General features: G+C 46.2%; 3 protein-coding genes across 12 annotated transcripts in view; 1 reads left to right on the top strand and 2 right to left on the bottom strand.

The window, feature by feature from the left end:
* Positions 1-5,537, top strand: part of LOC142579068 (cytochrome P450 3A14-like) — a 32,785-nt gene extending 27,248 nt beyond the window's left edge. For both annotated transcript variants that reach the window (XM_075688904.1, XM_075688903.1), the window contains 2 exons: positions 3,563-3,728; positions 4,246-5,537. In XM_075688904.1, coding sequence (XP_075545019.1) covers positions 3,563-3,728; positions 4,246-4,323 — 244 coding nt within the window. In that variant the 3' untranslated portion in view covers positions 4,324-5,537. The remainder of the gene's footprint in view (positions 1-3,562; positions 3,729-4,245) is intronic.
* Positions 1-21,084, bottom strand: part of LOC142579071 (uncharacterized) — a 35,732-nt gene extending 14,648 nt beyond the window's left edge. The window contains exons 1-5 of one of the 3 annotated variants that reach the window (XM_075688907.1): positions 19,944-21,082; positions 18,216-18,544; positions 13,843-14,065; positions 10,199-10,523; positions 7,641-8,012 (exon numbers count right to left, since the gene is read on the bottom strand). In XM_075688907.1, the coding sequence (XP_075545022.1) occupies positions 7,930-8,012; positions 10,199-10,523; positions 13,843-14,065; positions 18,216-18,544; positions 19,944-19,946 (963 nt within the window). In that variant the 5' untranslated portion in view covers positions 19,947-21,082 and the 3' untranslated portion in view covers positions 7,641-7,929. Of the gene's footprint in view, positions 1-7,640; positions 8,013-10,198; positions 10,524-13,842; positions 14,066-18,215; positions 18,545-19,943 lie in introns of those variants that run through there. The other 2 variants (XM_075688908.1, XM_075688909.1) reach the window with 2 other exon arrangements.
* Positions 21,085-24,928: 3,844 nt separating this feature from the next.
* The window catches only part of LOC142579067 (sodium-dependent dopamine transporter-like), a 140,474-nt gene continuing 138,511 nt past the window's right edge, over positions 24,929-26,891 (bottom strand). For all 7 annotated transcript variants that reach the window (XM_075688898.1, XM_075688902.1, XM_075688897.1 and 4 more), the window contains one exon: positions 24,929-26,596. In XM_075688898.1, the coding sequence (XP_075545013.1) occupies positions 26,363-26,596 (234 nt within the window). In that variant the 3' untranslated portion in view covers positions 24,929-26,362. The remainder of the gene's footprint in view (positions 26,597-26,891) is intronic.

The following is a 26,891-nucleotide window of genomic DNA, read 5'->3' as shown; positions in this document are numbered from 1 at the left end:
GTCAGGGTTTATAATAATGAGGCGCCGCTCTACCGCAGACTTGCCGTACGACGGGAGCATGCGAAACAATAGCGGCTCAAACACAGAGGATATGTGGACGTGTCAGCGCGAATCAACATTGCTTTACATGCGCTGTGGTTAAATTAAAGGAATTGCCTTTCCACTATAGCAAGATTGTTCTAACCAGAAGGCAAGCACGCTAGTTTCCCGGTATTTTCATTATCACCCGAGGTGGCGGTATTAAATTTAAAAATAAGGGAGGGGTCACGAATTTCCCGGTCGTGGTGTGAGCGAAAGCCTGGTTCCTTTATTGTCGCTTTTAAGTCGTTGCAACAGTGACTAGAAAGACTGACATGTGTGGATACGGGAAGGTTCTAAAACGTTTTTGCGTGTGACCTGTGGTTATTAAATTGTATCCTGAAAGGTGTCTCTGTCCGACCAATGGACTGTTGGTTACAGGTACTGCCTTCAAGAACGTAGACCACATTTTCTGTGTCACATGCAAAGTTTCCTTTAATTTGAAAAGAGAAGTTGGACGCGGTGCTGACTGCTTTCTGTGTAGTTCTCGTGCGAGCACAGACCTGGAAACGTGATTTGTCGCAAGACATACAGCCTGTGCTACGGGTAAAATTTAGGGTTGACTTGGTTTGGTCAAGGTACCATGTAAATTTTTATTTTTCATGTACACGACGCGGGGGTGATCAAAAAATATGCGTTTAAGGCCATCACGTTGAGCAATTATGTTATGGTGCTTTCTAAGAATAGCTGAAACCTTTGGCACTGACGCAGAGTGGGTAAGGATTAGATTCGTGTATTGTCCGCTATTAGGTGATTTAGCTTTAAGTATGTCGACCCGGTTGAGCTTGCTAGATGAAGTTACAGCATCATCAATTATCTGCTCCGGGTATTTTTGCTTAAGAAGCGCGCATTTCATTAGTGCACAATTAGCACTGAAATTTTCTTTGTTCGAACACGTACGCCTAAAACTGTGTGCTTGGCTGTACGGAATATTCGTCTTACAGTGCCTGACATGACTGCTATAGAAATGTAAATACTGGTGTGTGTGTCCTTTAGCTTCCTGTAATGTTTCGTAGTTAACCTGCCCCCAGACAGTGAGACGGCTACATCTAAAAAGCTTACACTGTCCTGCGAGTAGTGGTGAGAAAAGGAAATAGTGGGATGAGCATAACTGAAGTCAGTTATACATTTTAAGAGATATGTTTCCCCATGAGGCCAAATCATAAAGATGTAACCAATAAAACGCTTGTAGCGGAGTGGCTTTGAACTGCGAGACGCGAGAAATTCTTCCATTACACCTATAAAAATATTGACGTAATTAGGAACAATTCTCGTTCCCATTGACGATGCGCTTACTTGCACGTAGTGGACCCAATCAAACTCAATTTTTTTAGTTCGTGAATCAACTTAAGTGTACGTAGCGTATAGCAGTCAACAGGGTTATCGATTGACGACGCTCCATATGCTGAAAGCACCGCCTTTATCTCATCAGCATGAGGGATACTTGCGTACAGAGAATGAATATCGAGCGTAACAAGTCAGCATTCAGGAGGTACTTCTAAGTCCATGATTCCAGAAAGAAAATGCTTGGTATCTTTTACAAAAGACGAAGCTGCAGTTGGTATTGCGTGAATTAGTCATTGTGCATGAATTAAGCTGTCAACGTAGCGCGACATGTTTTCAGTGACAGTGCCTGCAGCGGAAACAATCGCTCGACCTGGTTGTTTTCTAATATGAATCTTGGGTAGGAGATAAAATCTTTTCGCTATGAGACTGAGCGGTATGGGAGTTGCCGATTGCTTTTTCTATCTTCTTATCCTTTACGGGTTCTGTGATTCTGTCCTTGATCTCAAACTTAAAATCTTTGAGTAGCACCATAAGTTAATGTTTTATAGAATGAAGAGTGAGATAATTGTCTGTGGGCCTCCTTAACATAATCATTCTTGTCCTTTATCACTATTGCACCTCCTTTGTAGGAAGGCTTAATGACAATATTTTGCTTGCTGTTTATTTCCTCCAATGCCCTTTTTTTCTCTAATAGAGATATTGCATCGAAAGGGAATTTGTTCTTTGTATGTCTTACGTATATCGTGTTGTACTGCTTTATTATATATATCCAGACGCTTATACGCTTTGGAGGAGGAGTCCAGTGCTTGCCGCTAGGTAGCGCATAGCGTGCTTTGTCTTACCTAGGATGGTCTTAAAAATATTCCCGAAGTCTCAAATTGCTTGTACAGTTGTCTATATATTTAAGAAGCTGAAGTTCACTAAATCTTCCAGTGACCGCCTAATAATTTAAACCTTTTGAAAGAGCAGTAAGCTGAGCGAAGGAAAGTTCAAAATTAGACAGGTTCACAATGTTGTCAATGGTTCTGTTCTTGTTTTATAATGGTACTTGTATGGGAAGCGCATCATTTGATCCGAGCCGGTTATCGTGAGAACCAACATTGTCGCGAGAAAATTTCCTTGCTTTAATTTTTAAGAGTGATGACACTTCATCGGATTCATAACGACCTATATGTAATAAATCTTCCGAAGTGAGGTTCTGTTTGAGTAATCTGTCCTGCCTACGTAACGACTTCACACTTGTTCTATAATGACTGAAACTAGTTCTAACGATGCATCCTTAAGAACGTTATCCCATTTGCTTTGGTCAGCAACGGACATTTTTGAAGTGGTGGCCTTTAGATTAATCCTTAGGCCTTTAGGGACAATCGAGGCATTCAAATAACGCACAAGGGCGGAAGCGTGCAGTTCGGAGCTACACCAAAAGCAACGACATAACTCAGTGACACACTAAGTGACAAGTAATAATGCCCTGACAGTTACACATCATAAGAATTGCTTAGGTGCCCCCATAGTATATTTTTAATTCCCGCTTCTTCGAGGGTGAGGACGATTCCTCGTTCGTGACTCATCGCAGCCATCCACGTCTCTTTTCCCTTTCGAATACTTTAGGAATGAACGTCTCCTGTAGTGTCATTCACTCCAACGAAGGCCCAGCCACTAGCCGAAATGTTAGTAAAATGATGGTATTTTTGTTGTTAAACGTATGAGTATTTATTTCATATATATATATATATATATATATATATATTAGAAGAGCACAGTGAGGATCACTTTAATTAAAAATCAAGCAAGAAAGACAACGAAGCTGACGATGGTAGGAGAAAAGCCACAGACCGCTTGACACAGGCCCACACCCGCGTTATAGCAGTTTTACGGTCAAGAGCAAAACATTGCTATAACGCGACAGGAAAGTTAAATCTAAGTGCCATAAATGTTATTCGAAGGATGTACCTTCCAGCCGTCACTAACTTAACGTAGTTGAAATTCAACCGATCTTTATAAATATTAAAGCTTCTCATCGAGTTACGCTATAGTACATTGCGATGAAGTTCGACAGATAGCCCAGGGAGCAATGTCCAGTGTTCCTGGGAATGAGCTGAACGGGAAGAGCTCACATGCAGCGATGAAACACGTTGCGCGGGGCGCTGCGAGTGCTAGACTTTTATCTTGTTCATCGTGTCCTTGTCCCTGGCAGGTTTTCTCCGGAAAATGAAGGCAGCTTCCGCAAGGTAGCTCACCAGCCTTTCGGCGTGGGACCACGAAATTGCATCGGGATGCGCATGGCACAGATGTCGCTGAACTTCACAATTGCGTCGTTGGTTCAACGTTTTCAACTCGAGCTGGGACCCTCGCAGGGAGGGGTACGTGCGCTATCCTATATGAGCATGCAATAGAAGTTGCAGGGACCGCTGGGCTGCATTCGTGGATTTGTGCATGGTGCCGCGCTTTCGCGGAAGCTTTCCTGTGCCGTTCTCCCTTCTGGCACAGTTGCTGTAGTTCTCGGTTCAATTTATGATAGTTTAGGCTGAAAGGGTTACGTCGACCAGGAAACAGAAACTTAATGCTACGTAGAGAAAAAAAAAAGCATTGGGCCGAATGAGCACATTTTTTCATTGGTATGTGATGTTTGCCGTTGGTCGGTTGCATTCGCTAATGAAATGTTCATCATCACAACTGGCGGCACCTGTTCTTACGAAAGATTCTAGCGTCAGAATATTTTTCATAATGTTGGCCCAGCTTTTGCAGGAAGGCTCTTGTGGCTGTCAGGTACTTTGCATGATTGCCTCATCGTTTCCAGTGCGAAAATTAACATGCTAGGAACAATGCAAGAAACCGATATAAAGCTTGTGTTCTCTTTGTCATTGCGCTGGTTCGCAGGGATTCCTGGACATGATTTCCCGCGCTGTGGTTTCGACACCCAGCGTTGGTCCCTGGATCGTCTTTAGGCGGTTATGAACATCGTACCAAAGATCAAGCTTCGTGCGTTTGCTCGGGGACAACCAACAAAGTCACCGACGCACACAACACGTTCAAGGAGAGCGAAACGCAAATAGCTGCACCTGATGCCGTCATGGCGTTAGCAGGGAATGAACTCTGTACCAGCGCTAGTAGCAGCATCTGCAGACCCAACGAAGTGGCGAGTCTCAGTTCTGCCGCATAAGCTAGCTATTTTGAAGCGCGAACAGGAAAGCTCCCTTGAAATTTTAGGTTCTGTTTTTCATGTTAAATTTCTGTTCGAGAAAAGAGGGCACGAAAGTTAGCCAACATTTAGGTCCTGCCCTTGAGATTGTTTTCGCATGAAAATTAGGGCAATATGTATATTGCACGTGTGTATAACGCTTGCCAATATATTCTGTCATGTGAACGCAAGATATTCACACAGAATGCGCGAACGCATCCATGATTAAAATTAAATAGGTCGTTTAGCTATATTGTAGTTCTATAAAGGTTCGTTGAAGCACTCTAGTAAATAAACTATTATTAAATTCGGGTTTTAAATATTTATATTTGCTGAATGCAAGCCTCAAGCACACAATACGGGTAAGGGACACGGCCAGCTCCTAGTATGTTATTCCTCTCCAACATACCGAGCCTCGTGAGGATCGCATCGTAAAGCCCCGTGTTGGTGGTTTGTGTTATTTAACGTCTATTATCCATAATTTCTCACATATTGTGCTTGGTATTCGATTTATCCTCTTACCACAAAGTTATCGTTGATTCACTTTTAGAAATATCATTGAGCTCACTTTCGTATTGTATTAAATGCCGTGACATGACTCCTATGCGATTTCTTTCTCGTGTCCCGCACACGTGAGGTTTTCGCGAGGACCTGGCACACATGTAATAGGTGCACGTGAAATTAAACGTTCCACAATTTTAAGAAATGACTTAAATCAATCGTCATACCTATATCAAGGTGTGCGCCTAGGACTGCAAATTATCATCGCATCATGGCCACCCCCGTTCCCTCAATGTCCTCACGGCTGAATTTCCTCTGCGTGCAACATAGGTACTTTTGACTTTTTCTACGTGAAAAACGCCTTATCGGTAGAATTAATGCCATTCGCGTTTTTATTTTATTGCATACTGTTTGTCATTTTCCTTTATTTTCTTTGTTTTCTTTCTTTTTCGTTCCATAAATGAGTGTTCTGGGGACTGGTGTCTCACTCAATTTTTTTTCTTTTACTATTTTCACTCAATCAAGCTCACTAACCTAAATGCATTCACAATACATGGCATGCCCAGGAATTCTGGACATTGCCCATTCGCCACTCTGTTGAGCTTCACCTCAGTAGGTCAACGGAACACAATGAGCAGCATGTTCAACACGTGTGCGTGCACGCGTGTGTGCGCGCGTATACTTCTAATGATCGGGTCGGCCTACTCTGAACACGATTCAGTTACCAACTTCATAAGGGTACTTTCTTTTAACAGTATAGGGATATTAGGGCCCTTGATATTTACTGCTTTGCTGTAGCAGACTTTTGACTAACACATTGATACGACGCCGCACAAATGCCGACTAAAGTGTCGTAAAGACGTAAATGATTTTTGTGATTAGAAAAAAGTACTCTCTCAAAGTTGGTAACTGAAACTTGTTAAAGCTTGGTCTATCTTCGGGAATATAATTTTTGGAAATGCTGTCAGCTGACATATGCTGGTGCATCGCGGTGAAGGTCAACGAGTTGCCGAAGTTGCTATGTACAAAATTCCTGAGAATGATCGAGCTGATAAATGTTTAGGAGGAGGCCCACAGGTAGAAACTGCGGTAGGGCTTCCTATCAAAATTAGATAAAGCAAACTTTCAGTAAGCGCAGGAGTGAACTGAGGTTCACAACATAGTACATAGGCAAAAACGTGAACTATAACACGATTTTTTTTCAAGCTGATAATTATACTTTAATGGGTATTCTTTCTTAAGTATTCTGCATTCTTTGGAATAACGTATACAACATACAGAACAGCATTCGTTTCAATAAAGAAGAAGCACAGAAGAAGCATCCGAATCACATAATTGGTGATAAGGCGCTCCTGGTAACATAGCGAAGCACGTAATGCTCCCCGCATGCGTCTTCTGGTAAAGATAACTGACGGCAGCTTGGGACGTAGGGAGTGATATCACAAGCCTTTAGTATATAATATAACCAGCCTAACAACTGATTTCATTGTAGTCGCAGCACCGCTATGGGTAGGCAACGCGTAGTTAGAACTCCCAAGGAGCAGTGTGAATACGAGGAGCGGCAAAGGGAAGAATAAACCTGGCAATACGACAAGCGGCGTGGTGCTGTGAAAATTATCATTACTCCCATTACTCTAAATCACCACTACTACCATTACTCTAAAGCAATAAGGCATTGCATACCCCCTTTAGCAGTTGTAGCGGTGGTTTTGAACACCTTCGCTGGACCATCGACTTTCGCAACCTGGGATAGCGAGTCTTTTTCCTTTTTGCCATGTAGCCACAGTCCGCCGTCTCCCGTCGAAGTTATGTTATGAAGAAGTTATGAAGAACATTCACATGTATAACGTGTAAAGTAGAGCAGAATGTAATACAGAAAACCTCAGGGGATGGATGGAGGTTTGGAGGGGGGTAGTCGGGAAAAGCTGCTCCTGTTGCTCTTTCTGTTCCGCTCTTGTTCACTGCAGCACCAATGGGCTTACATGTACTTGTGGCGTCATTCATCCCTCATTCGACACTCAAATGCCGATGTTATTACTTCGGATACACCGAGGTGGCTAAGTGGCTGTGGTGCATTTCTTCGGTTTTGAACAGGAAGAAATGGACCGCTGCCTCTATCAAACTGTTCATTGCAGTGTACTCATGCTGGTGCTCGCTCCTTGTTACCGAGGAAAAAAAACAAGTGTAATTTAATTGCGAAAGAGCTCGTGCGCTGTGCTTTGCGTTGAGAAAGTGCCCAGATAATTCACATTCGGAGCCCGCCACTACAACGTGTCTTATCAGCCATGTGTTACATTAAAACATTAAAGCTCTAAAATTTCTGCAATCTCGAGAGTCTGCCACTCGTACGTGCAGACAGTGCATAAGAACTTAAATGCACAAATACGATGGCTCATAGCCATCTCGTACGCGCTTGTAATCCCATTTTTTCTTGTCACTAACAATATGCCTTGAAACGTCGTCAAAGTTTTGGAGTACACCTCATTTCAGTAATCAACTGATACCGATCACACAGGCCGGTGCTAATTTCAGATTTTGAGGCGTTCTTACCACCTCTACATCTTCAACAGCTAGTAAATTACAAGAGCAGGAGTCATTCCGAAACAAATTTTACTAGCTCAATGCAAAACTTTTTTCTTACCGCGGAGCGGTGAACGAGAAAAAGTTCATTCGTATAATCTAATATGTACATTAAACAATTAATCCTTCAAAGCGCCCGTGGCGGCGCCCCACAGGCCCTTGCAGGTCGGTGGCTGTTGGCCACGTTTCGGACGCGACCGTCGCCTCGGCCTCCATTGACGTCATCGTCGCCGTCCGAGACCAGTGAGCGACCAGCTTCGTGCGCTTCCTTTGCTGCGGACTGGCTTCCCTTAGCACATACGTCAGTGCCAGCAGAGCTGCCACGACGAACGAGCCGACTGCAGACACTTGCGCGAACCACAGGGCAGGACTGCGGGGAACGGGACTGTCGTGAATGCCGTCAAAAAAAAAAAAAAAGAAGAAGAAGGTCGGCTTTCCGTTGCACTGCGCGTCATCACCATACAACTCGGAGGCCTGTACGAACTCCCACCTCACACGCACCTTGTTATCTGCACCAGTCGTCCGCGTGTCTTACAAGCAAACAGTTCCCAAGATATATCTATAGATACTGAGATAGGTTCGGTTCCGCCTTTTAGTCACGTAAATGAGGGCACGTTATTTGGCTGCAGCATCTATACAAATTCTTTTTTTTTTTTAATTAGGCAGCGATGTACTCGACCCGCCGCAGTATAGCCCAGTCGCTATAGGTGACATTGCACTGCTGAGCACGAAGTCGCGAGTTCGAATGCAAAAGTGCTTTCGTACCGTGCTTGGGGTGCGTGTTACAAAACCTCAGGTGATAAACTGCGCCTAAACTACCACGTCGGTACGTCAGTGCGACGTCACGAATTTCAACCTATGCTCTCGAACTTCGGCCGTTTTGAACCCGCCCAGAAAATGTGCCCAATTTCACTGCACTCTAATGTTTCTTTTTAGCCTTTGGGCTTACCTTGTGTCTAAACAATGTACGCCACCTAGCTTGCCTGCATTCCCTGTCTGCGCGCTCGATAATTTCCTGCCAAGAACGCTATGGCACGCTGATACGGGCGTGCCGTTCGTGAACAACCGTTTTCCTTCTTTTTTTTTTAAACAAAGGTCCAAATTTTTTAAAAATTCACTGTGGCACATAGCACCATTCTAACCATTGATCTAAATAACTCGATAACAACGCCATTATTTCTTCGATACATCAAACTGCATGATTAAGTAATTACCACAATTACCATAATTAACTGTTTATTAATTATTTTAGGGCACATATTTAAATCTAATAATTACATCCAGTGAGTTCGCAAGGCGTATCCACTTGGAACGAATTCCCTGGGCTGTGCCAGTTTCGAGATATTAATTTTCAAAGTTTCCAACGAAGTGCTTTTGCGATCTGGTTACTTTTTCAGGAAAACGCTGTTTTATGCATTGAAGCACGGAAGTAACTGAAACACCAATGCATTTGTAGATTACGATTACGATTACGAAACATTAAGATATGTGGCGTAAATGATTAAACAGTTAATTAGGGTAATTATGTTAACTATATAGCTTGGCATTTTCATTTCTCGCAGAAGTAATGGCCACCTCATCAATAAGTTTAGATCCAAGATTAGAATTATGCTATCAGACACAGGCAATTTTTAAACATTTTCGACGTTCTAAAATAAAACGACATTGGGCGTGCAGCGTCAATGAAAATAAATGCACACAGGATAGATGACGATTACTGTTTTGGGAAGGGAGAAATGTTAAAAGGTTTTTCTTTTACTTCGTAAGAAATAATAAATGGTTACAAATGGCACAAACGAGGCTTGATTAGTGCAGTTTCCTTATAATCGTGGTTACACGAGCCTATAAATAGGGAGTCACAGCTGACGTTAGCAAAGCTGTTCAACGAAACTACTAATCCAAGAAACATAGTCCAAAGTACGACTCTAAGCCCTGCGGTGTTCTGTTGTTAGCTGACCACCGAAGACAGTCGGTTTTATAGTTTAATCTCGCACCTTGTTTTTAAATAATCTTTTTGTTGAGTGGCTTCGTTAATGTAAGTTGGGACAATCGGTATATCCTCGCAGAATGCAACGTAATCATTTATCAGTGAACAGTTAACTAAAGAGAAAGGAAAGCCGTCAAATTCTATGACGTCACAGGAAGCTGACGCGAGAAGTACGAGGCATTGCCGATGCCTTTCATACCTTACGTGTTTTTCTGGCATAACGAAGGCGCCACTCGTAGTAAGAGAGCACTTCCGCATTTCAGAAACGTAATTTTCTAATGCAGATGAACCACGACAAACTTTCTAAAAATTAAGAGAAGTACGTACTCTTCTAACCTGCTTTTATGTGGCCTCCCCTTATTGCTAAAGATATGATACCAGGAATGCCTATAGCTCTTTTACTGCTATTGTTGAAACAGAAATCGCAAAAGACATCGCGTATCATTTCTGCACCACAATTACAAAGTAGTTAACTCGTCAGAATTTAAGGGGTTAAGTCAACCTCCCTCTTTATGGCCATTCCTTACTGCATATACACGAGCGTGGTATGTGTAAGCAGTATACGTAGTATAGCGGCCCCTCACCAATGCTGGCGCTTCCTCCGACTCGCCCGGTTGTCTCAGTCTGCGAAGGATCGAGAAAGGGCGCCTGGTGCATTGGGAAGGACAAGGAAACGCCCAATCCTCCAAACATGGCCTGCGCCTGTGGTCCTGCGTCTTCGCTGTCGGCTCGATTCGCCCGCGACGCCACGCTGCACGGAAGGCGACGACGTTGCACCGCGAGGCCCAGGCCACGTCGCACCGGAAGGGTCGAGTGACAGTAGTGTTCTGGAGCTGGCATCGCCTCACCCTCTCTTCGGCCCCAGAAAGGGATGTGATCAGCGCCAGGAAAGCAAACCTTCACCTCGTCCTGCAACACATACAAAGGCTGGAATTAATCTTGCAGGTCGCATACTCCTAGAAATTATTCGTCAACATTGTATTCTTCCTAGTGTCGGTGCTGCCCTAGAGCTAGGCAGAAGCATGAGGACGACGTGCACTGGCTAATGCATGCGTCCTTATCATATTGTGCAGCTGAAAGCTTCGCGACGTATTGTTCAGCGTTTCACTAAGCAGTTGCGACCAGCCGAGTATAGAGGCTTAGTGGCTTTGGCGTTATGCCTGAAACTTTCCTGAAAGCCCCCGCTGCTCCCTCCGCCAGGGCTATCTCAATACAAAGCATCAGCTGTGGGCTTGCTCTGCAACTCATACAACTTATACTCATACAGCTCATACTAACTGATATTACTCATAAATAATACGGTTCGATTGGGAGGCCAGCGAACAGGCTGACCTCCTAATCGAATCCCCGTTCCTGGAGGGAATGGATCAATCTCACTGAAAGCTTACAGTACACATGGTGGAGCCTTCTGGTTAAAACTCAAAAGAAAAACTTAGCTTTCAGAACTCTACCGCTATATGGCGGTGTGTTAGATTCGCGACCTCCGCCAATTGTGCTCAGATAGAGACACGGCCATGTGCGCGAGTTAAAAAACCGAAGATTGTCAAAAATTATCGAACGTCTCCCACTATGGACTCGTTCTCAAGTGAACTGCTGCTTCAAGTGCTGCTTAAAGGTGTTAAGCAGGACACCAAGTGTAATTAGGCAATCATTCTCGCGTTGCGTTTGTTTCAAATGCTAGTTGGTATATGACTGGCTGCCGAGCTTTACAAAGTCCGAATACTTCGCTGCCTGCGCATCTGAGAGGGCGTTCTGTACTTTACTGTGAGTCATGCTCAGTGCCCCGTTTATTAAAGAGACTGAGTCACCTCGCTGGCTTTCCAATTCTGGACACATTTCTGCGAAACTCTACAAAAGACAGTTCAGTCGAAATTCTCGCACGTACAAATTCGTCGCTCATAAAACACTCAAGGTGCCAATATTTGTTGGCTAAACACCGCCAAGTAATGCAACTGTGACCGAGAGTGCACGGTACCAACGATATGTAAACAAGGCCTTTACAGCTTAGGTGAACCTGCATGACCTTTCTAGAAGATATAGAATAGCAAACTTATACTTTGCATACTATTAGGCCGGAGGTTAACTTCTCCGACTCGCCACTCTGCAGTTTCCTCAAAGCTTGCGAAATGGCCAGTGGTACGCAGAATAAATGATAAATCGCACCTAACCCTTTTTCTAAACCATACCCCAACTGAAAGGTTACCTTTCGCATCGTATATGAGAGCTGAATAATACCCGGGGCAATCGCGGTGCTTCGCGACCGTCGCAAAACTGGAGCGCCTCAAGAGCACGAAAGATCCCGCGAATACGTGAACGCAGCTCGATAGACCAGTAGATTCTTCGCTAGCGAGGCTTATTTCGCGAGTATTGTGAGAAACTAAGCTCGCCAGGGCTGTTCGGCTCTGCCAGAAAGGAAAGGCCGCGAACAGGAGACAAGAAAACGTCGTCTCACCATGTCGGAGTCGGTCGTTCTAATTGCGGGCCTGGAACGAGGAGAGCGCGAGGTGCGGGAGGTGCGCGAGGTGCGGGAGGCGCGCGGGGTGCGGGAGGTGCGCGAGCATTGCAACGCTCGTGTATCTTCTTCTTTACCAAAGGGGGGAAGGGGTGGCGCGGTTGAGGGGGTCATTACCCGCATCCTTCCACGGCGGCGTGCCCTATAACTCTTGCTCTGCTTTACGGCATCGAACCCCATGATTCAAGAGATGAAAAGGCATCTCGTCAGTTCCGGCGATTGCACACAAAAAAGTTTGGTTTGTGGATAATGAAAGGAACGACACTACTGACGCACTACTGACGGAGTAAATGAAAACAGACAACATTCCAATATAATCGAGTGCGCCCGCGTCTTTTTTCCCCCTTATTTTAATTGGAGAGGCTGGCTTTTTGACGTGGCACCAGCTACTCCTCGTCGTATATGGAAAAGAAAAAAAGGAGATCGCGAAATTCGTAACAAAACGTGCTACTAATGTATCACAACAGTCGGTTAGCACTAACACAAAGTTCCTGCACACGAGCCCAGAAGCCAACAGATATTGTTGTAGGAGCCACTCATTCCGTCGTCAGCAGAGACGACGTGAACCTGTGGGATCTGCACTATACGCAAAGCCAAGACGCTATGCTAATAGCCGGCAGGAACGCGACCACGACGATGAGGAGGAAGAACAACACGATAATGATTATGATGATGGTGATAATGATAATGCTGATTCCACGCAGTGAAACATACCCACAACAAGTGATTGGCCAACAATGGACAGTAGTACAATTAAGAGGCGGGAGGAAGTGAAAGACAGTCGAAATAGTAATAATGAGAATGATAAAGCTTCCCGAGAGCACTATGAGCGCCAATCCTACAATCTCACAACCCACCACACAACAGTGGGAAGCCTCCCTTTCTAGCTTCAACTCCCGGGACCAGCTCGATCTGGTCGCCAGCGCGCGTCGGGTGGATGGGTCCCATGGGCTCCTGGACTGAGGAATCCACTCCCCACCAAGGGCCCGTCGAAGGACCCAGCGGTTCCCGTTTACTTCAATAGATGTGTTTATTCTCTCTCCAACGAGAGCGCGCCAAGCCATTACTAGAAATGCACCGCGCAGCAGGAAAAGTAGGGGGAATGAAGAAGTGGGTTAGGACTTAAACGTCACGTGTGCCCTCGACTGGGATATGGGAGAACGCAGGAGAGTACTGCTAGCGCGCGCTGGTCGAGGCATTGGTAGAGAGCCTCTTCTTACAGCGCGCAAGGCGACTACCCTTCCCTCGCCATCGCCTCGAAAGACTAAATCTGCTTAGATCCCGATTATAAGCACAGCCCTGCGAAACTTATTGCGAAACGTTCCTTGGACGTTTGTAGTTGCCCAATACCTCCCTTGCGCAATCCAATAATAAAGCGCCCATGGTTGCAGCAAGAAGGTACAACGGGCAGGGGCAGACGCACACGTTGATTCCTGCCCATCTTGTCTTCTCACTGCACTTATAGTATTAAATCACTAACATGTCCCAACTTCCCGCCCATATACATCAGCTATAGCTACGTCCGCTTCTGCGGTCACTTCATTCTTTGGGCACCGAGAAAAAAAAATAGCATAACGAGGTTCACGCAAGAATGCTTACTTGGTCTGTACAAAACATTTTTTTACAGCACGACAGTGCTTACGAACGAAATTAAAGCAGCACTATTGTATGTACATAAACAAATAAGTTTTATAAAGAGCCACAGCAGCTGCTGACAGGCGCCTGCCGTCGGCGGGTTGCGGCAACGCTGCTGACGCCGTTGGCGCCCTCTGCGTCTCCGTCGTCGTCGCCGTCGTCGTCGCCATCCAGGAAGCAATTGAGGGCATGTGCCCTTTCCGTCGCCATCCTTGCCTCTTGCAGCACGAACCTTAGGACGACGAGCGCGGCCACCACGAGCGAGACGACGACTGCCGACATCTGAACGAACCACAGCGCGGGCCTGCGCGAAACGTCGCAGCAGTCAGCAGTCAGCTCCGTTGCAAGGACTGATTTTCTGCCGCTATGTGCCAACACGACACCGACGGTCGACAGACGTCTTGCAGAGAGTCTAGATGGCAGAAATTGAGGCTTCGCGCACTAGGCCTACACATACAAGGCCGAAAAAAATGGTTTCGCAGTTTTATAAGTATCTGAATAGCTACGTTTATGTAAACCCGCTAAAGTCGTCTGGAGGCTGCTCGACGGGTCGAAAACCAGCCGTCGGATTGCTATAAACATTAACGGGTTGCGCCTATAGCTAGCGCCTAAGCGACTTCGCCGTCTACGCACCGGGCAAGGAATCGGTTGACCATTCCAAATCCTTTTGGCAAATTAATTTAAGAGCAGTCGAGCGGCGCGGGGTCAGCCAACATCACTTAGATCAGGTGCTGGATCAGTTCGACTTCCGACTGATCCCGCGCGCCTCGAGTTTGCGTGAACGAATCTAGGAGACGCCGACATAAGCCATTATGCCCAATGGTGGCTGACGACATGCCCTGTCAATTTGTTCACCACTTTTGTTTTTCCTTTCTTGCATTTCCTTTATTTAATAAAAGAAGCATTTGGTTGCGTTGCAAGTGCCTTCGGCACGCTGTACCTTCCGAGTCATCCCCCATTCATTAGCTCCTGATTTACCCTTCGTAGGACAAGTCCTCTTTAATAAACATTAATGTTTCTTCGTTTGCTCGCAAACAGATGTGCTTGAAAAGTGGCGCGTCTGCTCGAGACATGGGGCTGAAAAAAGTCGCGGAACTACGGCCACGTCAACGTTAGCTGTATATACACGAATGCACCAGCGGTGAAAATGAATTGCATTTCTAGCGTATCGCACCTATGTGGAAGGCGGAAATGCGCTAAGGAAACAAAATGTAGTAATGTGCCAGAAAAGTGCATATCGAAGTGCACATCGGCAGTGCATCACGCGCTGCACGTGAACACTGGCACACACTTAGATAGAGAGAGAGAGAGAAGAAAAGGGGACGGCTGTCCAGCATGTGTTTTCTCTGCTCCGCTCACCGCAAAAAAAAAAAAAAAAACGCACTAAACGGAAACTACCGGTTTGTGGATCAAGTTGGATGTGCTAGATGTAAACGTTGTCGCATAGTATTTGCCGTAGTGGTCTAACACATGCAACACACAATCTATTGCATCAGTGTAAACGCCGCTCTAAACAAGATAAAGCGCCCCCAGCACTGACGAACCACAAAGAAGCCTACGGCCACACATTCTTAGATTGCAAGACACATCTATATGGCCAACCACCAGCCACCGAATCCCTCAACTGTGAAAGCTTCAGGTTCGTAATCGCGCTTTGCCATTGGCCGGCCACCCTTGCTATAGTATATAACTACATTCGGAGAACAATTAAGGCCCACCTATTCAGCTGCTTAGGTGCGCGTGTTTAGCGTACTCTACAACCTCCAACTTTCAGGTTTGGCTGGTATCGGCTCTTTCGAATGGATAATATATCACTAAAGCATTTTTGAGAACAGGATCCCCGATGCGGGAGTGTCAGCGCGTGCAAAACGTAGCGAAGAAGACGCCTACGTCAGGAAAAGCTGCCGAGCAACAAGGAATGAATCTCCGAGTGTCATCGCTCTGTCATCGCGTTTCGCACCTGGCTTTTGACACTATTGAAAAACTGCTGCTCGTAGCGTGACTTCGTCTTCCAACAAACTTATTTCCCTTTGCTCTGCCTTGTGCCACGTGAAAGAGGCATCGCTTAAAAAATTAGCAGTTTCTTCGACGAATCAATATTCATTTACTGCTAGCCTCGACGTCGTACACTGAAGACTATTATTTTCTTCATTTCACAACATTATTTTCTTTCGTTTCAGTCACCCCAGCAGCAGTGTATGCTTTGGAGGTGTTCTACATTTTGTAGAGCAGAAGCAACTTGATCTGGGCTGTTCGTTGGTTCGTTGTTGACATAAGCTGCTTTTGCAGCGCACAAGACGATGACTGAGACAAACGTGGCAGCCGGGTGATGGTATTTATAAAATTTGCGGCGCCTTGATAATAAACTCGGCTTTAAAACAGGTGAAACATGCGCGCGCGCGCGCGCGTGCGTGCGTGCGCGTGTGCGTGTGTGCGTGCGTATGCGTGTGCGCGTGTGTGCGCGTGTGTGCGTGTTCCTGTCTCAGCACACGAGGCTTTATCTAACCTCATCAACGGCAGGAAAGAAACGTCGCCTACAACGAAGGTAGCTTAACTGCACAACCACTCAAGGCATGATCTGGTAAGCTGAGTGAAGGACATTTCCTCTGTTATTCATTAGTCTCTTCTGAAATCGCTCTTCTTAAGTGATTTCAGTGATCAGCCTCCCCATTGACAAGGCCTTTCGTTACTTCATTGCTGCATCCCTGTCGTGCGATACCGTGAGACGGTGCCCTTGCAGTATGCGCATTTTTATAACGGCGGAAGAAGAGTGAATAGACAATGCGTGCTGGCCCCAAATATGACAAGCGTATAGAGTAAACGACACCAACTTCCCCAGCAACAATTCCTATTTAATGGCGGAAAACCCCTAAAGAGAGTACGTCGAGATGGAGGCCAATCTTGCAGGTTTTTTTTCTCGCGAGTCTGATAAGAAACTCCGCTGCCAGCTGTTCTGCGAAGTTGCAGCCTCTCGCATTCTGCTGATTGTTCTCGTCGTTGTAATATGAGACAGCCATCAAGGATACGTAGTGTTGAAAGACCAAGTCGGCCGACAGAAACCCCGTACAGTCTTTTCCAGACTAAAGTTCACGCGGCGTAAATATCTTGGAATACAAACTCCAAGACAAACCAGGAGTGCAGTTTGCGACTCTCGCTGTCGCAAGTTGGCTACAGTGCACACTAGCCTGCATTCACCCTGCGTACACGGTGTCAGTATGGTAATTATCGTTTCCTTCTAACAGGACCAAATTTGGTCATTTAAAGGATACTGAATCAGTTAGGACTGATAAAGTACTCATTAAAAACTTTATTTACAGTAATTTTACGGTAAGAGCTTAATTACTAGAAAATAAAATAAAGGGCAAACATTTTTTATGCACGTAATTAGCGTCAATATGTTAACTTGGCGTTAGGGATTTCAGTGCATTCTTTGGAATTTAGACATCTGTAGCCAAATGTTCTTGGAACTTACTGAGGTCAATCTCTGATTATATTATAATGCAATATAGTCACTTTTACCAATAAAAAAGCTAACTAGGGCCGATGAGCCAGTGTGAAATCCATGACGTCCCGACGATATAGGGGTGCCTCATGACGTCATCGCCACCAGCTTTTTGTTTTACGCCTTTTCTAGCTTACCAGGCCTCCTCTTACGGTAAGAGTGACTTTGTTTTTGGCATTGAAGAAATATTATTTATTCGGATGAACGTTTTTTTTTTAATCCTCTTTAGTGTCTCTTTAAGCTCACCTGTATCACTGAAACTAGTAAGCCTCTCAGAAGAATAGGGGAACAATAGTTGCACTGTAATGCAGTGTATCCGAGTACAATCGACGAATATAGACAGCCGAAGTTGCCGTTAATGGAAGTTTGCTAAGACCATGGCTGAATCAGCTTGATCTAAGCAACGTGAGTCGGTGTGGCGCCGTTTTACCTCACGAACACAAATGGCTCGATCCACCGAAGGAAGTATTGCGGAGCCTTTCTTCGCTCCGTTGTCGACGCTTATTTCGAAGGCAAACTGCGCACTTAACTTTCTGCGGCATAATCCTGCAGTACTTGAGTATCTGACGCCGGAGCAGTCACGTCATCGTTTGAGATCCGTGCTGCAGCCTATATACTACAGCCAACAATCACTGTGTCCTCACTAGTTCTTTACACGTTCTTGATTGATAGTTGAGCATACTATATTGCAATGTACATTATCAAATTAGCAGGGCAATGTAAGATGCACGTGAAGACGAACGTATAAGAAACAGGATACAGGCGCTGCCCACCTGCAGCCTCCTCAACAAACAAGGAAGCTGCTGTCTCTTGTGTGAACAATCAGAAACAAGTTACGAGGTAAATGGGAAACATCGCCTCAGACCTATAGCAGGCTTAAGATATCCCCTATAAAGTAAAGTATTGACCACGGCAGTGCGATGTGTTGCTTCATACGTGTAGCAGTGCTCACCAGTGGTGGTGGCTCCTCCTCCATGGCCGAGCTTCCGCGCCGTCGGAGGATCGAGAACGGGTGCCTGCTGGAGCATCGGGAAGCTCACGGAAACGCCCGATCCACCAAACACTGCCTGCGCCTGTGGTCCTGCGTCTTCGCTGTCGGCTCGAGTCGCCCGCGGCACCGCGCTCCCTGGAAGGCGACGACGTTGTACCGCCAGTCGCCGGCCACGAGGCTTGCAAGCGGTTGGACTCCGGGCATGTCCTCGGTCTGGCGGAGACTCGTTCTTTGGCCGGCGGCCGAATGTAATACGGTCGCCGGTCGCAAAGACGAACTTGGCCCTTGGCCTGCGGGACGCACGGACGCTGTAATTCATCTGGCATACAATGAAACGAGGCTCATATCTTGAAACACCGGCGCTTAGACGAAGCTCTAGGATAAGAATTATTCTATAAGTTTGTTGTTTCTTGAGTTATAACAAGAGTAGAAACAAGCCGAATCACTGACGGATTTACTAAACAGCAATCTAACTGTGCATTCCAACAAGTGCATGTGTAAGCCAAATTTCCACAGGTGCAAGATTGTGCGAAAATGCCGAAGGTGAAAGGCCCAGGAAATACTTGAATATTGCCTTATATTCTTATACACGCACATGGATATGTGACTCACCTGGCCATCACTAGCTGTTACTGCATGAAAACAAAATCTTGCATCTATCACGATAATTCTAACATGTGTTCCCAACCCCCTATCACCTTTCCTTGGAAAGAAAGGATAAGCTATTGCTGTTGCTAGTCAGTGCGACCTGTGGAATCATGAACTCGTGCTTCGCCTAAGTGCTGTTCTTTCGAAATATGACCTATGCTACCACCAGCCAGCCGAAGTTTCTACCTTACCGAAGAGAACTTATGCACACTTTCGGCTTATCGAGGAAAGTAAGTTTACTTCGCCTAGATATCAGTGACGTAAGAACAGGTACAAACAAGTGCTGTAAGTGCAGAGGCTAGCGCGTATATCCTCGGAATATTGTGCTGAGCAGGAAACGCAACGTCGTCCTTGCTTTCATCTCTGTGTCGCGAACCGCCGCGTTATATCAGCGGGTAATAAGGTGTGAGCTCGCGCTCGCGGGACAGTGACGCATTCCAATGAAGCGGAATACGAAAGCACTTATGTACTTGAGAGGTTGCCGAGGGTGTTTATTTCTTGTGATGTTAAACACTGACGTTAATTAATTTAAGCATTGCCGCTAAATTGTAGCCTGCAAGAATGGTAGAAAATGGCCACCTACAAAGAACCTCAAGTAATGCCTGCTCTAAGCGCGCAGCATGCAAATGAAGAAGCGCATTCTGCACTAGAATGCATGGCAGAAGCAGTGCACCTCACTCAAGGCTCCTACAGGTCGTCCTTCTAAAAACACGGTACACGAAAAAAAAAACATCTGCGGGCTGTTCAAACGATACGTCATGGAAGTAAATTAACTCATCCTCGCTACTCCTAACACTCAAAGCACTTGTGGCTGCTGGGCATACGCCGTGAAGAAACGGGACTAGTGTCTCAGCACGAAGTCTCTTTCTACCTTTCATAGAATGAAAACAAGATGTAATACATCTGTCGATTCCTCTGATACAGACCGGCTGTCTTATGAGCGTTATCAGAAATTACTCCCCTCGCGGCTATAAGCGATTCAGCCGAAAAAACCAATCGACGGGACGATCTCGAACAGGAGGCTTGAAAATGGCGTCTTACCATGATGGCGTCCAGCGTTCTTCTTGCAGGTTGGGAGCGAGCAGGGCTCGAGGTGCGCGAGCAATGCCACGTGCAGGAAATTTCTTCTTCACCTGGCGGTAAATCTCGTGCAGAAGAGCGCGTTTGGACAAAAGCATTTGCCGATAGGGCACGCTGAAATTAATCTTAAAGCTGAAATGAATCAAGAAACAAAAATTAAAAAAAAATAGCTACAATATTGCTTGCTGTACTTTAGGTGGACATTTCTCCCTACACTTGAGAGGGTGATCGCCGCTAGATAGAGGTGTGGGATGCTCGAATCGGTGTTCTCAGTCCATGAACGTTGGCTTGAATTGTGAGGCGCTGCTCCGACAGCTTAGACTGCCCTCAACACATTTTCAAGATAACATCTAGAACATAGCTAGCAAAACTGTTTTAGCTAGTACAGCTGTTCAGCTCGCATTAGAAACAAGAAAAAAATTGACCGACGATTACGATACTCCCTAATGCAAAATTTGAGCGCAGACCTTTTCACTCTCTATAAACACAGACCCTGGACGGTTTCCGGCTTCGCTCATTGACGTAGTCCGCTAAATTTACCGAGCAAGAAAGGCATTGGCGGTGATATTGACTAGCAAGAGTGCGTTAAAATCTAAGCCCGCAGATTCGCATCGCTTTTCCTCTGTACATAAGAACAATTTTACAAGTGAATGTTGCCCCAAGTTACACGACAATTTTTATGTATTTGTCTTGAGGCGTAATGCGCATGTCTTCTATATGAAAACTTAAATATAGACTTTCCACCAGTCAAACAACTTAAGAACGCACTTTGTGCTCCGGCGCAGTAGACTGATAAGAACAATTTTACAAGTGAATGTTGCCCCAAGTTACACGACAATTTTTGTGTATTTGTCTTGAGGCGTAATGCGCATGTCTTTTATATGAAAACTTAAATATAGACTTTCCACCAGTCAAACAACTTAAAAACGCACTTTGTGTTCCGGCGCAGTAGACTGATAAGGCCCGTGGCAGGAAGTTTCTTGGGGGCGCACTCTCGCTACAGTTATGGCGCGAGCGAAGCCGTCTTTCGCGACACATTAGCTGACGCGGACAATCTATCTCGTGCGGCACGTTGCAAACGAAGTGATGTGTGCCGCGACCGCGACCGGCTTTATTATGGCCGCGACTGCCTCGCTAATCAGGAGCTCACGAGCGGCGGCGCGTGGGTGACGCGTGGGCGCGATTCAGAGCAGCCGCCGCAGACAGACCTCCGCCCATGCAACGCTTTGTTTCCATACAGACGGCGCGCGCTACTCTGGCGCCATCTTGTAGCTGTCGTCGCCACAAAGTACCTCTTGCGTCACTAGGCTTGTCTTCTCACTCTTTCGCCATATCCTCCTCCTCCGCTTTCCCCACACCCTCTCTTCGCTATCGGCGTCTTTCATCTCGCGCTGCATTCCGCGTTGACTTTCATTCTTCGCTGTGGTCGTTCGCTCAGTTAAGGCACACACACACTAGCGGAAAAGCGCGCGCGTCGCGCCGCAGGCGGCAAAACGCAGCTGCGGCAGAGTGGCCACATCAACTGTCGGCGAGCTGCTGCGGCAGCCACGTGACAGCATGAAAATATCGCCTCCTCTCTTTTACCCTGCGTGTAGGTGCGAGATATCGCGTGCTTTTTCTTCGTCTGCTAATAGATCGGCGCTGTACTTACGTTCTTTGCTCTTAACGCGAGTTATAACTTATGAAGATGACGACGTCATTGCCACTAATCATAATCCTGTTGGTGTGCTTCCTTCCGTTGTGGCGTCGCCGCGTTGAGAACACAAGGAGAGTGAAGTACGGAGGTCGCCTCCACGTCCTTATATTCAGGGTCCGTCTTCTCGTACAGAATCGGATATGGCGCACTGTGTCCAAAGACCTTTCCATTGGGGCGTCTCGGTTCAGACTCATCATTGTAAAGAACAATCGCAAACCATGACAATCAAAGCAATCGCGAACGAGGCCAAAACAACGGTGAGGGAGAGTGATTCGAGCAGACGATAGTACTAAACCAGCGCGCTCGCTGATGCCACATACGAGTACGAATCGAGCGCGTCCGCATGAAACCAGTTTCCCCAGCTATACCACAGCGCACGTGACCGAAGGGACCGCTCTCATAGGTCTCCGTGTTCGCGGCTCGCTTACCGCCGCGGAAAGCCGCGAGAAATCTACCCAACACCGATCCATCCCTGTTCAAGAAAAAGCTGCAGCGAGGCAGCTTTCGCGGCGTGTGTTTTGCCGTATAGTGTGTATGCGCCTATTTAGAGCTGCGTTCTAAAAAGCGAACGAAGCAGACACTGTTTCTTTCGCCCCTGAGCCTGAGGCCCCTACCTGTATAATAGTTAAGCTTCTTGAAAAGTGAAGCAGTGTGCGTATGTTTTAGGTTCCTTTGATTCATTGCCATCATTGTTTTGTATCAGGAGGCTCATACACCAACCTGCATATTCCACATCGTTACGGTTCATAAGTTGTTGATCCTTTACGTTTATTTTCTTGTTTTCCTTTTTTTTGTTGCAGTTCATATAGGAGGTTGTGGCCAAGTACTGCAGCAGGGTGGCCAATCCTGCTCTTGTGAGGGAGTGCGTTACCGGTTCTGGTCACCGGGATCAGGCCGCACTGCAGGCCTGTTTTATGCAATTTTATCAACACGCGGATCTTTTTTAATCCGGTGGAAAATTGCGCGGCATCGGGATTCGAACCACGGTCCTCTTGCACGCGAAGCGGATGTTCTACCTCTACGCCACCGCTGCACCCTGAATATTTCAGTTGTCTAACTCGCTTCGCCTTTCCTGTTTTCACGCCCATATTTCAAGCAGAATAAGTAGCAATTGTGTTGCCTTTATGAAAGCTTTCCCAGTATGCTTCATTCGCTGTTATCGTGACTGACTGCAATTACCTATGCACATCACTTACTGTAACCTCGTATTTCACAATTAGACGGGCACTTTGTTCACTGGTTCCGCCTTACTTACGATAAATTCGCTTGATTTAGGCACTGGGTCACTGTGGACTGTATGAATGAAATGGCGATTGCCTCGCACGTGCATCCCTCGGTGGCTCTGCTTTCTGAGTTTTGCTGACTTAGGCTTACGTCACCGCAGCTAGGCACATGCATTACTCCGTGTCTCAAGATTCCACAGAATTTACTCTCTCATCGTCTCCCGATTTCCATAACCTATGGTTTCCCCACGAATAATAATTGGTGTCCTTCAAGACAATTTCAAGTTATCACTTAGCACAAAACTTAGCTGCAATATTGTGCCAAATTGGTTGTGTCTCCTTTGTGTTGATTTTACAATATACATGAGGCTATTCAGCTTTTTGCTTTCTATCCTGCCTCCGATTTTCAAGACAAAACACTTCAGCAATTCCATTTCACCAGCTTGGGCTGTCACTAGCTTCGCCAGCCATTGTCTTCCTGTACGTGTCTTCGCTGGCCTTTAGACAAACGGAAGGCTGTATTGTAATTTACGACATCGCTGCGAACACAAAACAACTACTTCGTTACATTTTCAAAATTATCTACTGCTTCATTCCTTTTATGTTTTTATTTTAGGTGATTGTATCTTACGTTTTACTTCAGATATTAATTTGTACACTTTTTCTATTTCACCCACGCATTAATATCCTAAGCTTTATTTGGTTATAAAATCATTAAATATACATGCACACGCCTCTAAAACCACTTGCTTCTTGTCAATCTCCCGTAGCGCCATTGTTTGAAAATAAAAGAAAACAAGAATGCTGGCTCTCGCGTAATAGAGAGTAGATGTAAGCATGAAACGGCTACCGGCAAAGCATATTGGTTGGAGTAATTACGATGATTACTCACAACCATCTCTCAACTATCCGCTGCGCGCAAAACGCTGCCGGCCTGGTGACGCAGCATGGCGCCATCTCTCGAAGGAGGTGCACGGCGCCAAACCCGCGCCGCGGAACTCACGGACCACTGGCGTTGAAAAGAGCATAGGCAACCCTGTCTCAGCGCAAAAAGATGACAATCAAGTGTATGGTGCACTGTATCTATCTTTTGAAGGCCCCCGTTATTGGAAATGACAAATAAAACTTAGCGCACTAGAAGTTATAGCTTGAGTGATATCGTGAACTAGGATTAGGAAGAACCTGGAAGCAATATTTTTTGTAACTTGCTTGGGTAATAACTAGCGTATAGCGTCTGTAATGCGGTCCTGTACAAAGGGTTGGGGGCCAGAGACCACACTTTAAGTTTTGACTGATCCCGGATGATCTCGTTTTGTTCTCGCAACGATGTCCGGATAACGGCTCTGGCTTTTGGCTCAAGGTCACTTGAAGGTCGCCGTCAACGGGAGCTAAAAGCATTTCATGCTTAAAAACAAAGCCTGTCTTCTTTTTGTACTGTCGTGTTTCTTTACCTGCGCTATTTTTTTTTGTGCCTTCTCAGTCAACATATTCTCTGGCTCCTGCGACGAGCGTGCCACGCTTTGTGCTGTTTCCACGGCGCCCAGGAACACATCATGTAGTAGTTACATTGCAGTGTACAATAATGGAGGAGGACAGCAGCGTCGTTAGAATTACACTGCTGAGTCATTAGACAGTATGGTACATTGCCATCGAAGCTATTTGCTTCGAGTTGTCATTTCTTCCTGACAGAGCTGGTTGTCACACCATCCTCCTATCCTCCGCATCGTGCAACAACATCGGTATAGTGTGAGTCGTACTCAGGGCAAGAATTTTAACTCAAAACTTCAACACATCGCCTTCGCTCTGAACGTAAAGTGATGATAAGCAGTGATACTCTTCTTGTTGGCGAGTGAATCACAAAAACGTCTAAAGTTGGGAAGTGAACTTTTGGCACGTTAAATATGTTGGGAGTGCTTGCCAGTGTGGTTCCCCTTTACCTTTAAGGAAAATCACGCTTGGATAACGCAAGTAAACACAAAGATGCTGTCATCTCCTTTACCGTCACGCTTTCAAAGAACACTGCCGGGTGAAAGAAAAACTTGTACTTCAGTTTTTATTTCTGCTTTTCAACAGGCATTCGTACAGAAAGCCTTCTCAGTGGACTCACTCATTTCGGAGTGGGCACTCTATTGACTCTTCAAGAGGACGAGGCCTTTGCCTGCTTGGAAAAGACGTAGCCCATGTGTCATCGCGCGCGCTTTGAGATGTGTTGGCTTTACACACGATATACTGCAGTCCGTGAACGATAGATGCAACGATGAAATAAAAACAAAACAGTGAAGCTGGCAAAAGTGCCCTTTAGGCGAGAATAAATATACAGGCTACATGACAAATGCACAAACGATCCGGATGCTGCTGAAATCCTGACAGACACGATAGCCATTCAGATGGAGTGAGTACAAAAGAGTATGACGTTTGGAACAAACAAACAAAAAAACAATAACAGCATTACAAAAACAAACAATACACGTTCATAATATGCTCAAATGTCTTTCAAGAAACGTAGAAAACAACATTACATATAAACAATCGCTGGTGCGTTCACCTGTTTGCCTACAAAGGCCGGCCCGCAGACCCGTTAAGGCACAAATACATTGCCGCTTTCAAACGTGTGCCACCATATGTCGTAAAAAAGCCGGCAGTGGACCGTCATTGTCTTGTTTTGGTGGTGAAATATTTCTGCACTTCGTGAAGTGTTCAGTTATTACTTTCCGTGGCCCACGCATTTGTAAAACGTTACCTGATTACTCACAAACGTGAAATGCATGTATTCATTCACCTCGGGTCGCGCTGCTGATCAAGTTCTTTCAGTGGTACACTCAATTGCACTTGTCGTAATCATTCTGGCACAGTGGCTGCACTGTAGTCACAACACGCTGATTTTACAAATTTTGCACTGCGCCTTGCTGTCGTGGCATGTTGTGGCTGCGCGGGGCGAAATTAACGCCGACGATGAAGGTGCCCGATCGCAAAGGTCCTTTCGTCGCGCATAGTTCCTTTAGCCAACCAGCGCGTATTGAAAAACGACATGTTGTACAGTAGTTGTCTGAGAATACGGCACCAGGTTAAATTACAATAAGGAGTAGAACTCTTTAGCACACCAAGGGTCACGGTCCACTGACTCAGGGCACCGCCCAGAAAAGCCATCATGCGCACGCGGCTGCGTAGGTACATTACCAACGCATACTAGAAGATGGCACCTCAGCAGGACGAACCTGTGTAAAACCTGCTGCATCGCTCCCCAGGTACAGCGTTCCAAATACAAGCTGCGAACAAAACCCCTACCCGCACGCAGTACTGCATATGGCACAATTCCGACGCGCTTAAAAGTTCGCCACTGGGTGTACAGCCCGATCTGGTTAAGTTCGATTCCGACGTGAGCCAGGGGACGTCGTTGAACGTGGGGGTGTATACGTCACTGCCTGATGTTGCATCAAAATCGCCCACAGGCGCGTCAGGTGTCAGACGTGCGACGTCTTGACGGAGTCGGAGTCTCTCCGCTCGCTCGTCCCGAGCACGCCAAGCGAAGAGCGCCGCTTGCATCGAGCGCGCGCTCCTCCGCCGACGCTCACGTTTTCCGAGCTGGCCTCGCCTTCCTCGGGGCTCTCGGAACACTTGGAAAGCGATGACGGAGAGAGCACGATGCGGTCGTCGCTCGCTTCACTCGTCGTGAATACCAGGCTCACGCGACGGACCTGAAAGAAGGCCAAGAGGTGGTAGTTAACGTCACTGGCTCAGAGGTGACGCGTGGGAGATCAGACGGAAAAAGTTTCCGACCGCTGGGCGGAAGTCTGTCACGCACATTACACGTTTCATCATTAAGAGGGTGGGATGGTGGTGGTAAACAATGCCTAGTTGTGTCTTGAAATTCATAGCTTCAACAGCTTTGTCACTTGTACACTGCTGAATCGAAGCTCTCCGATATCATTTTGACAACGGTGCGCCAGGGTCCATCATAAGGCTTTCAAAGGTCAATATTGATGTAGCGCC

This window comes from Dermacentor variabilis, chromosome 4 (genome assembly GCF_050947875.1).
Source record: "Dermacentor variabilis isolate Ectoservices chromosome 4, ASM5094787v1, whole genome shotgun sequence".
NCBI lineage: Eukaryota > Metazoa > Arthropoda > Arachnida > Ixodida > Ixodidae > Dermacentor > Dermacentor variabilis.
The sequence above is the reverse complement of the archived record's forward strand: the minus strand, read 5'-3'. Positions and strand labels throughout refer to the sequence as shown.